The 12,243-nt window shown below is 41.4% G+C and overlaps 1 protein-coding gene across 1 annotated transcript in view; it reads right to left on the reverse strand.

The window, feature by feature from the left end:
- LOC149231270 (pentatricopeptide repeat-containing protein At4g21190-like) overlaps positions 1 to 12,243 on the reverse strand; it is a 262,019-nt gene that overhangs the window by 195,274 nt on the left and 54,502 nt on the right. Inside the window, exon 2 of the mRNA XM_089381589.1 lies at positions 6,679 to 6,777. Within this exon, the coding sequence (XP_089237715.1) occupies positions 6,679 to 6,777 (99 nt within the window). The remainder of the gene's footprint in view (positions 1 to 6,678; positions 6,778 to 12,243) is intronic.

The raw sequence follows: 12,243 nt of genomic DNA on the forward strand, positions 1-12,243 counted from the left end.
GAGAAAGAGTGATGGGGGGGAGAGACAGAGGGAGGTGGGAGAGAAAGGGAGAGAGGGGGAGAAAAACAGAGAGAACTTGAGATAGAGGAGAGAGAGGGGGGAGAGAGAGAGATGGAGTTGGAAGGGGAAGAAATACATAGAGGGAGAAAAGTGGGGAGAGAGAGAGTCACAAGGGAGAGATGGAGAGAGGGTGAGAGAGAGAGAGGAGAGCAAGAGGGAACAGAGAGAGAGAGAGAGAGGGAGACAAGGGGAAGAAAGAGAGAGAGAGGGAGAAGAAGAGGGAGGGAGTGAGATGTTGAAATTTCTAAGTCTGACACGTTAGAAACCCTACATGCACTTTACTAATTTATTCCTACCTACTTGTTCTGTTAATTAACAAGTTATTTACCATGTAAATACTGAAAATAAATACAAGTGCATGCTCAACACATTACAGATCATCAACTGAAGGAAACAGAAACAAGCACAAAAAAACCTAATGCGGGAAAACTGGTGCAGGTATCTGAGGGTTTTATTGTTAAGCAGTTCTTTTCTGAGTACACTTTGTGCCAAACTGCCTAACCCGACAGAGATAAAAAAATCTGGCAGCAATACCTCTCTTTGGAAACAGGTATTCGGAAAGCCTGCTCCACGAAATCCCTCTCCAGCACAATCTGAAGCTTAGCGTCAGCCCTGCTGGCCTCTGCGTCAGCCTGAAACCCTCTACGTCAGCATACTAAGGCTCTGCACAGCGTCTCAAGCTCTCTGCGTCACTCCTGCAGCCTCTGCGTCGATGACATAGGGCTTTCTAGCTCTACGCAATCTCTGTTGCCTCTGCATGGCTCCCTCTAGCTCTGCGTCTGCCTCTCTCTACTTCCACGTTGGTCTCTCGGCACTGTCCCTGCCTCTTTGCCTCGTACTCACTGCCCCTCGCTGCAACTAATCACTGATTCTATCTCTTAGCAAACCCCGCTCTAGAGAATAGAATAACTGATCACTCTGGCGTTTTCTCCAAGTGACCCTCAAGCCTCCTCTTATACTATTCTCGTTAACAATTCAACGGTCGAGATTAAGTCCCTAATCGACAGCTAAGATTAGATCTGGCTTGATCCATGTCTTTTGGACCATTCTAACATAGTATTATATTAATTCACATTAATATTTTAATTTCCCTAAGTTTAGACTTAGGGACTCCATTAAAAATACTAATTATTTTAATATCTCCCTAACTGTTTAGAATTTGCCCAAACCCTTTCTGGGTATTGGAGATCTCATGTGCCCTAACCTCTCCACCAAATTTCGTGGCTAGAGCACATCCGATGCTACCCCAAATCAACACTCCCTCTTAGCGAGGATTGTGCTCTAGCAATACTCCTTACTAAGTATCACCCTAATCATCTAGCATCGGTCCCTGTGCTGATGCTAGGCCTGTTGCCCATCATCCTCTGCACTGCTGCATCTTGTACTATTGCCCATAGCTCTCCCACTGCCATTGATGCATATGTACGACAACTCCCTCTGCATTCATGCTACTGCCCATGGCCCTGCCACTACCACTATTGCGTCTACACTACATCTTCTCTCATCATGCTGCATCGTGCTGCCCATAGCACTACCACTGCTCACTGTTGCACTGCAACTCAGTTACTGAGAAGTAAGTAACTGATCTCTCTAAACTCTGTCCTCTCTGTCAGGCTAGAGTACTCCGGATGCTGAAGCTCCCTCTGCTGCTGACAAGTGCTCCCTCTCTGACCTTTGCATTGCTGCAACAACTCCTTGCATCTCGCACCGTTGCACATCTCTCTGTGCCATCCTGCGCTAGTGCAACACTCCTATGCCTCTCGCACTGTTGCAGCCTGCTAGCCTTGTGCTATCCTGGGAATTCTGCACTGTAGCTCTCTCTGTCGCTTCATACGCATCCATCTCTACCCACATCTACCAGTCCTGCTACTCCTCATTGGGGCGCCCGTAACAAGGTATAATCCAAGAGGTTGGGTACCTCAAGGATCCTGCCCCTTCGTCGCTTGTAATCTGTCTGACTACAACTCGATGTCTCCCCATTTCTGCTCAAGTGGTGTGTGTGCACTCATGGCACACAGAACAGAAAGGATCCTAGCCTTCTAGATGACAAAGTTGGATGCCTCATCCAACCTGTCCTAATCCCTCAGCCCATTCATGGCCATCTCTCTGCTCTTCTTGTTGACTCCTCTGAGTCTCTCTACTTCCCCCCTGGAAGTTCTCTGTTCAATTCCTGCTGAGTCTACTTCCCGTCTGGAAGTTCTCTGTTCGACTCCTTCTGAGTCTCTCTACTTCCTGCCTGGAAGTTCTCGATTCGACTCCTACTGAGTCTCTCCACTTCCCGCCTAGAAGTTCTCGGTTTGACTCCTGCTAAGTCTCTCTACTTCCTGCCTGGAAGTTCTCATTTCGACTCCCGCTGAATCTCTCCACTTCCCGTCTGGAAGTTCTCGGTTTGACTCCTGCTGAGTCTCTCTACTTCTCGTCTGGAAGTTCTCTTCTGGACTCCCTCTAAGTCCCGATTTCCCACCTAGAAATCCTTCTGCCAACGTCAAGTTGCCCCTCTCTGATCGTCTATGCAACAACAACACTGATCCGGATTCCTTGGCTAGAAATCCGCCTTGGCAGCAACTCCCTCTACCTTGGCCTTGCCCTGTTAGGTACTGTTCTGACTACAGTACCCCACCAGCTCCACTCTGCAACTTACCCACAGCCTCCTAAACCCCAGCAAACTGAAGGTTAGAGCTCCTAGGCTCTGTGCAATCCCGACACCGGCAAATCAACCTCCTCAGCCAACTGCGTCAGCCCTCCTGGCCTTTGCGTGGCTCTGCGTGAGCCTGTGTTTGCCTCCCTCAACCTCTGCGCTGCCTCTTCTTGGCTCGAACTTGATGATGTAGAGACTGCGTCACCCCTTCCTTGTTGCTTCTCTGCTAGGAACAACTTCTGTCACTCGGGACAGCTGTTTTCTGCTGCTGCTGCTCTGCTCGGCTGATGTCCTCAGTTCTCCTGTGATCTGCAACCACGCTCTGATACCATGTTGAAATTTCCAAGTCTGACACGTTAGAAACCCTCCATGCACTTTACTGATTTATTCCTACCTACTTGTTATGTTAATTAACAAGTTATTTACCATGTAAATACTGAAAATAAATACAAGTGCATGCTCAACACATTACAGATCAGCAACTAAAGGAAACAGAAACAAGCACACAAATGACACCATTGTTTTTGGACTAACATCCCCGAAAAACCCAATGCGGGAAAACCAGTGCAGCTATTTGAGGGTTTTATTATTAAGCAGTTCTTTTCTGAGTACACTTTGTGCCAAACTGGCTAACCCGACAGAGATAACAAAAATCTGGCAGCGATACCTCTCTTCAGAAACAGGCATTCGGAAAGCCTGCTCCACGAAATCCCTCTCCAGCATAATCTAAAGCTCAGCGTTAGCCCTGCTAGCCTCTGTGTCAACCTGAAACCCTCTACGTCAGCATACTAAGGCTCTGCGCAACCTCTTTGGCTCTCTGCGTCACTCCTACAGCCTCTGTGTGGATGACGCAGGCCCTTCTGGCTCTGCGCAGTCTCTACTGCCTTTGCGTGGCTCCCTCTGGCTCTGTGTCTGCCTCTCTCTGCTTTTGCGCTGGTCTCTCGGCACTGTCCCTGCCTCTCTGCCTCGTACTCACTGCCCCTCACTGCAACTGATCATTGATTCTATCTCTCTTAGCAAACCCCACTCTAGAGAATAGAATGACTGATCACTCTAGTGTATTCTCCAAGTGACCCTCAAGCCTCCTCTTATACTTTTCTCGTTGACAAATCAACGGCCGAGATTAAGTCCCTAATCGACGGCTAAGATTAGATCTGGCTTGATCCATGTCTTTTGGACCATTCTAACACAGCTTTATATTAATTCACATTAATATTTTAATTTCCCTAAGTTTAGACTTAGGGACTCCATTAAAAATATTAATTATTTTAATATCTCCCTAACTGTTTAGAATCTGCCCAAACCCTTTATGGGTATTGGAAATCTCATGTGCCCTAACCTCTCCACCAAATTTCGTGGCTAGAGCACATCCGATGCTACCCCAAATCAACAAGAGAGATAGATATATATGGAGAGAGAGAATGTGTGTATGTTTTAGGGGTGAGAATGAGAGACAAGGGGAAATAGAGATATAGATGGAGGGGGGAGAGAGGGCAAAAAAGAGAGGCAAAGAGAGGGAGGGAGGAAGAGAAATAGATATGGAGAGAGAGGGGGGGGGGGAGAGGAGAGGGAGATAGATATTGAAAGAGAGTGTGTATGTTTGGGGGATGAGATAGAGAGACAATGGTAGATAGTGATATAAATGGAGGGGACAGAGAGACAGAGAGAGAGGGGGAAGAGATAGAGAAGGAGAGGAAGAGGGAGAGATAGATAGATAGATAGATATGGATATAGAGAGTGTATGTTTGTGGGCTGATATAGAGAGATAAAGAAGGAGAGACAGATGAAGATAGAGATATAGATGGAGGGGGCAAGAGGGAAGAAGAGAGAGATAAAGAGAGGGAGGGAGGAAGAGAGAGAGAGACATGTGTTTAGGGCGCTGAGAGAAAGAGATAAATAAGGAGAGATGGAGGGAGGTATAGATTTAGATGGCAAGGGGAGAGAGGGAAGAAGAGAAAGATAGAGAAAGGGAGGGAGAGGTGGAGAGAGAGATACGGGGGAGAGAGGGAGGGGGAGAGAGAGAGGGAGAGAGGGAGGGAGACAGACACAAAATGGAAGGTGGAGAGACAAGGAAGAAGAAAGAGTCATAGGGAGACAAATACAGAATAGAGGTTAGATCTAGAAAGTCATGAATATTTTGGTTTTTCACTATAAATAGATGTATTGATTTCAATCTAGTTGTTGATTTCTAATCTCTCTGATCGCTTGTACTAGATACATTGATTTCAGTGTACATGTCAATTTCTAATACTATTTAATACCTTACACTAGATGCATTATTTCAGTATAGATGTTGAATTCTACTCCTATTTGATTTCTTGCACTAGATGCATTCGTTTCAGTGTAGATATTGATTTCTAATACTATTTGATCGATTGCACTAGATGTATTGATTTCAGTGTAGATGTCGATTTCTAATCCTATTTAATACCTCACACTAGATGCATTGATTTCAGTGTAGATGTTGATTTCTACTCCTATTTGATTGTTTGCACTGGATGCATTGGTTTCAGTATAGATATTGATTTCTAATACTATTTGATTGTTTGTACTAGATGCATTGATTTCAGTGTAGATGTTGAATTCTAATCCTATTTGATTGTTTGCACTACATGCATTGATTTCAGTGTACATGTTGATTTCTGATTTGATGCAACTAGATGTATGATGTACATTAATTTCGAAGTAAATAGATTAATAGTGTGCATTGATTTCAGTGTAAGCACATCTCTACCCCCTCCATCTATATCTCTATCTCCCATTGTCGCTCCTTTTTAATCTCTCTATCTCCCATTCTCTCCTTCTTTATCTCTCTATCTCATCCCCCAAACATACACACTCTCTCTCCATATCTATCTTTCTATCTATCTATCTATTATTACATTGTCACTTTGTACTCAAAATTTTTATTTCATCATTTTTCATCATTCTACTTACTAACAAACACTCTCATCTCAACAAATTGAGGTAACTAAGCAAATTAAAATTAAATTGACCAAATCAATCATATTTAGCATATTTAAAATGATCAAAATCATTAGATGTCCAACAAATTTTGTTTCACTGCGCATCACCGAAACCAGCGTAGATCCATCTTAACCCCGGATATATCAAGTGCCGAGAGGGATCAAATCTCTTGAGGTGCAAACCTTTCCTCAAGGTTTGCACCTCGAGAGATTTGATCCCTCTCGGCACTTGATAGATGCGGGGTTAAGATGGATGTAGGCTGGTTAATATAAACATTAAAAATCATTAACACGAATTTTATAGTTCGTCATTTTACTTATTAATATTATGTTTTGTTTCTATAAATAATCATTAATATAAAATCTAAAAATCATTAACACGAATTTTATAGTTGTGCATTTTGTTTATTAATATCATGTTTTGTTTCTATTTTTATTTTAGATCTCTTTTTTTTTGACGTGAATTGCCTTTTTGCATTAGTTTTTGTTTTATTGGGTACTTTGTTTTCAGGTCTTAGTATATTTTTGACCAACGTCTTGAATCTCTTTGCTTCGTCTCTTCTCTTCAGTATTAATATAGCTATGTTGTCCTCTCATCTAATTGACTTGTGGTCATGATGATAGATCTCAAACTGGACTCGAAATGTTGATGTAACAATGAACACTGGCTTTTCCGGGAAACAGAATTGCAAATCACCACACTGTTCACTATTTCGAGATTAAGATGCAACTATGTGTTTTTTAATGAGATCAGTTTACTTCAAGCTTTTTGTCATGTTTAGCAGGAAAAGGTATGTATGCAAATGTTAGCTAAAGGTTACCATCTGATCAATTATGATAAAGAATTAGACAACTCAGCATATTCTGACTTTATTTATGCCCAAATAGCATTGAGGAAGAAGATATGATCCAATTTTGTGTATACCCTCCTGTCTTTAAATTCAGTTTTGTAAATAATTCTCTGTTAACATAAGATATATTTTCCAAAATAATGTTCAGCAAAAGAAAACTTACACAATTGACAAGCCTTTCTCCTTTTGACACTATCCCTCTTTTTGTTCGAATATTCTTTACCCTATATTTCTTTGGTTGTTGGCCTCCTGTAAAACTCACCTAACATTGACAGATATTGAACATTAAACAAATCAACGAATAGATACATAAAAGAAACATCATGTGCTACATATTATTGAAGTCTAAATTAGACTATCAGACATGCAACATATGTGCAAAAGAACAAAACGAGGATATCAATATCTATGTTCTTATAAAGCATGATTTGACAAAGGAAAACAATGACTTTGCTTAAACAAAATGATCTCAGTTTCCATATTTTTAAGATGGCACGATTTGTCATTAAAACTATGATTTTGTCCATCCTGATGGCACGATTTGTCACTAAATCTATGATTTTGTCCATCCTAATGGTTTTCACACTACAACGGCCATATTATTAATAACCAAAAACATATTTTATTGACAATATGTATCTTTCTAGTTTCTCAAAGGCCTATAATTTCACATGTTCTTTTGTTTTTCAAGCAACCTAATAGGGAACAAATATGACATGCAATGCTTCCCTAATGGAGGGTGTCATGTAGCCCCATACCGGGTACACATGAAAACCGCATTTCTCGGCAAAATTCAACTTCTGATATGATTCTTTATTATGCAAGAATTCAAGGAAACATGCATGGCATACACAAAGCTTATGCAAATGACCAAGAAACATTAAATGTATGCAATGCAATAACTCATAAGCATACGCAGCATATAAGAGATAGTTAACCCATTAAAGACAGAGTGGAATATAAATACACAGGACACAGCAAGCACTTACCTTTTAATGGTAGATCCACTAACTGCCTGCAAACATCGAACATTCCACCCAACCGTAGGCTCTATTGCATTTTCGCTCTCTACAATAGGCCACCCTCAAGCTGAGGCTATGATAACACAAGGATGGGTGCCTAGGCCAACTCTATCACTCACAGACAATTAGCTCACAGAAATTCTCTATTCACACAATTTGTCCACTCGTGATAGCTGCCATCGATAGTTTAAAGTTTAAACAGTCCCAAGGCAATCTCAACTTCCAACTCTCTTTTCCCTTCAGCCTACACAACCCAAGGAAAGGAATCCCTTTCTCTGTAATGCAATCCCTCAAGCCATTCCATTTCCTCCAGGACTCCAGTGCTACTGGCCAGGAAATCTCAATGCTAAAAGCTCCAGAGGCTCTTAGCCCATGGACAAGCTCAACAGCAATACCAATGCGTTCAAGCATTCAAATATTTTTCAGCTAGAACATAACAAGTATTGACTCCCAGCCACAACAATGGCTCCTTTTCAGAAGATTCTTCTTCCCTCCAAGAAGCAAGAACATAACAATGAGTGAAGAATGAATGAAGCAGTGTTACTTGGGAGCGGGAGCGAAAGCGGGGCGCGGGAGCAAAAACGGGTGCAGGAGCAACCATTTCAAAAGCTCCCAGTTTGGGAGCGAATCCTGGAGCGATTTTTATATAATATATATTTTTTATATTTTTCATATTTTGATACATATATGTCAACATAAAACATGTAGAATAATGAATTAGATATAATAAAAAATAAAAAATAAAAAAAATAAAAAATAAAAAATAAAAAAAAAAAAAACATAGATTGATCATTGAACCATATAACATCAATCATCTAGAAGTTATAATCTTCATCAACCACGTCCACAAGTTAGTAACATACAACATATTGAGTCTCGTGAATCATGATTCATCAATCTTAAAGTTTCAACTTCAAGCTTTCAAAATTGAAAATTCAATATATAACATTTATCATCATTGATCACCAAAGTTGTACTTGTAAGCTAAGTTTAACCATTACAAGAAATAATATCTAACATGAAATGAAATGTTATAAAAGGAATTATGAAATGAAATGAAACAACTTTCAGGAAGCATCATATTCATAATTCAAAATCATTACCAGTGAGTTATAATTGCCAACTTCAAACTTCAAACTTAAATTGTCACAGTCATATACTGTTTACAAAAAATATCATTATGATATGAAAGAGTCAAAACTCAACAGTTATGAAAACTAATAGAAACTAGAAAAGACAAGTAAACTGTAAATCTATTATCTACTACTTCATGTGGCCCTTGCCATGAGAAGTGTCTGATGTATGAACAGGTCGTGGTGGTCTTCTAGGAGTCTCCTCCCACACATACCGACGACCAGAACCAGAAGGCACATGCCCTCCACGTGAGGGTGTAGATGGAGGCGGCGACAGCAAAGGAACAAGACTTGGAACTCGAGCACTGCTACTAGATGGTGGAGGTGGCATGGTTATTGCTTCATCTTCCTCTCTCATAAGTTCTGCTTCCAGTTCTTCAAGATGTATAGTGCCATCCTCCAAATTATCATCCTCTGGGCAGTTGTCCCAAATTTTATATGTTGGATCCTCATAAGCCCGATCACAGTAATGACTCAACAACCTCAAGTTGTAGTGCACATAAACCAAGCTTTCTGCCCAGTTTTCATTGAGTCTGTTTCTTTTCACATTATGTATGAAGCTGTAGGTGCTCCAACACCTCTCTGCAGAAGAAGTATTTACAACCTGTGAGAGAACCTTTTTTGCCAATTTTGGCAAAAGTCCTTGGCCACCATATGATTCCCACCATGTGAGAGGATCAAATTTGTCTCTATCTTCCACTGCATGAAAGGTACTAAACAAACCAATGCAACTGAAGTATCTGCCTAATTCAAGACGCACACTAGCACATTCCTCCCTGTCAAGTATCAACTTTTCTAATGCTTGCAAATATCCTGTAGATACCTCTTCATCTATATGGGGTTTGACGGCCCAACCAAGATGCAGAGTAGTATTTTGGCATAAGGATATATGCCAAGCAATGTAGTGGAACATTAAGTTTATCCCACCGTATACACACACAATCGTGAATCAGTTTATACAAGTTGGGATCATTGTTATGAACAATATCTTTTATTTGCCCCAACATGGTATCCATCTGCTCATACACCTCGCCAATCACTGGTTTATCTGTATCTGCAAACTGAATCATGTGATAAACGGGCTTGGTGAAATCCAATACTTGCCTCACACATGCCCAAAACATACCATCAAGAGCGGCCTCCTCCACCTGTTCAAAACCTTGCCTGTCAGCTGCATTTGTAGCCCTTTCCTTTAATACCTGCCAGTGTGGACTTGATACCATGCTAGCCAATGACTCTCTTACCTTCAAAAGGTGCCTGAAGGTGAGGTAATAGCTACCAAATCTAGTCCTCACAATCTTCAACAACTCCAATTTTGAGTGACTTCGGAAAAGGCCATGGGTATTGCTATGCTTTGTAATAAATTTTATCATTTATTTGCCTCTCTTATACAAATCACCAATCCATTTGTATTGTTCGTTTTTGTTCTTAACAATATCATGCATCAAAAGGTTCATTATGTGAACCAAACACCCAGACCAAAATACGTTGGGGTATTTATCCTCAATAATTGCTCCCGCTGCCTTACAATTAGGAGCATTATCAATGATGACTTGGATGACATTGTATGGCCCAATACGCTCAATTGTTTCAAGTAATGGTTCTACAATGTTGATGTCAGTCTTGAACTTGTCTGAGTAATCATATGTTGAAAGAAAGATGGCACCACTAACAGACACAGCAAGAACATTTATCAATGGCTTGCCTTTTACATTTGTCCATCCATCAAATACAATGGACACCCCATGGTCAGTCCAAGAACTTGTCATTCTATTCAAAGAATGTGATATTTTTTCTTTTTCATGATCAAGTCCAATGGTTCTTGCCTTGTCATACCCAGGGCTCTTGTATCCTTTAGGGGCATCATTTATGGCAAAAACCATTTCGTGCCAATAAGGTGAGCGAAGAACATTGAATGGTATCCCACATGCATAGAGAAACCTGTAAACTTCTGAATCCACATCATTCCTACACCCTTCATCAAGGAAATCTGCTATGCTTCTACGCCTTAAACCTGGTGACCCTGTGCCTCCATATCCACTGCCTTGGGAGGATGTTGAAGGAGTTCTTTGTGCATGTGATTGTGAGCTTGGTTCAAAGAAACCCTTTGATTTTTTAGATTTGTATTGGGCTTCCTCCTCTTCCCTTATGTATTTGGCTCTATCTGTTGCTGACACACCTGAACAAGTTTTGATTCCTATTTGTTTATCTCCATCCCATGGCCTTTTCCTGTAGAGGTGCTTTCTGGCATGGGTGTATGAACCTATGTAATTATTGTTGCAATGGGGGCAATGAAATTTAGTGGTTCCACCCCCTTTCCCTGCTTCAGGCCTATTAACATATTTCCACAATGGAGTTTGGTCTTGTTTAGTTTTTTGAGCTAACTCATGTTCACTCTCCTCCAGCTTCTCCTCACCGGGGTTTTCATCAAATCTACTATGACTCCCTTCTTCATCCCCTTCTTCATTTTCAACCCTCCTTTTTCTACTCTCCAACACCATAATAACCAAAAAAGGAACCAAGAAGAAGAAAATGCCAAGAAATATAACCATGATGTTTGAATCTGCAAAAAAATGGAATGGGAATGGGAATGGGAGAAAAAAAATTATTTATTTATAATTTTATTTAGTAATGATTCATGAACATTAAAAAAAAATTGCTAAAACCTACCTCTTTGGCCTCCAATCTCCCCTCCTTACTTCCTCTTGCTCCTTGCTCCTTGGCACTTGCTCTCTCCTTGCACCTTGCTCCTTGCTCTCACTCTCGCTCTCTCTTGCCCCGCACTCTCTCTTGCTCATCACCCTCTCTTACTATCCTCTTGCTCTCACTCTCACTCTTCTAAAATAATAAAATTGATTGGAGGGAGGGTTTATTTATATTCCCTCCCTCCCTCCCTTTCCTCCCTTCCCTCCCTTTTTTCCCCCAAAACCAGCGACACTTTATTTTTTCCGCGCGCGAATTTTTTTTGTCGCTCATCGGCCGGGAGCGTTTTTTATAGCCCAGGAGCGGTCGGGAGCAATCGCTCCCCGACCGCTCCCGGAGCGACGGGAGCGATCGCTCCCTACTTCGCTCTAGCAATAGGCAGGGAGCAGAATTTTTTTTCTGGGAGCGCGCACTCAACCGCTCCCGAGTCGCTCCCGCCCGGAGCGCAGATTGGGAGCGGGATCGAGGGGGGGGGGCTCCCCCACAACACTGGAATGAAGTGAACCACCAAAAAGGTAAGGTTAAATATGCATGTTCCCGTAATGCCACATGGCTTCCCCAAGAAGCTCACATACCCCCCTTTTTCTCAAATAATTCAAATATAGGTAATAATAAAAATATAATAAAAAGGTCAAGACTCTCTAGCTACCCTCCTCTCGTTGGATAATAGCCCCCTCTGGTCTTGTCCTTGCCTATCTACAGTTGGTGATGATTTTATTATTAATATTCAAACCATTGTATTGCTAGGCTCTCCAGCCCTTCATCATGTACAAACATACATCATTAATCCACAGTCATAACCAGGGTATTACAGAGGGCACCATCTAGCAAATATTCATCGACAGCCTAGAGGTCTTCTTTCTAGAATCT

This window comes from Pinus tabuliformis, chromosome J (genome assembly GCF_031772625.1).
Source record: "Pinus tabuliformis cultivar Carrire ecotype Pingquan chromosome J, CPIR1, whole genome shotgun sequence".
Classification (NCBI taxonomy): Eukaryota; Viridiplantae; Streptophyta; class Pinopsida; order Pinales; family Pinaceae; genus Pinus; species Pinus tabuliformis.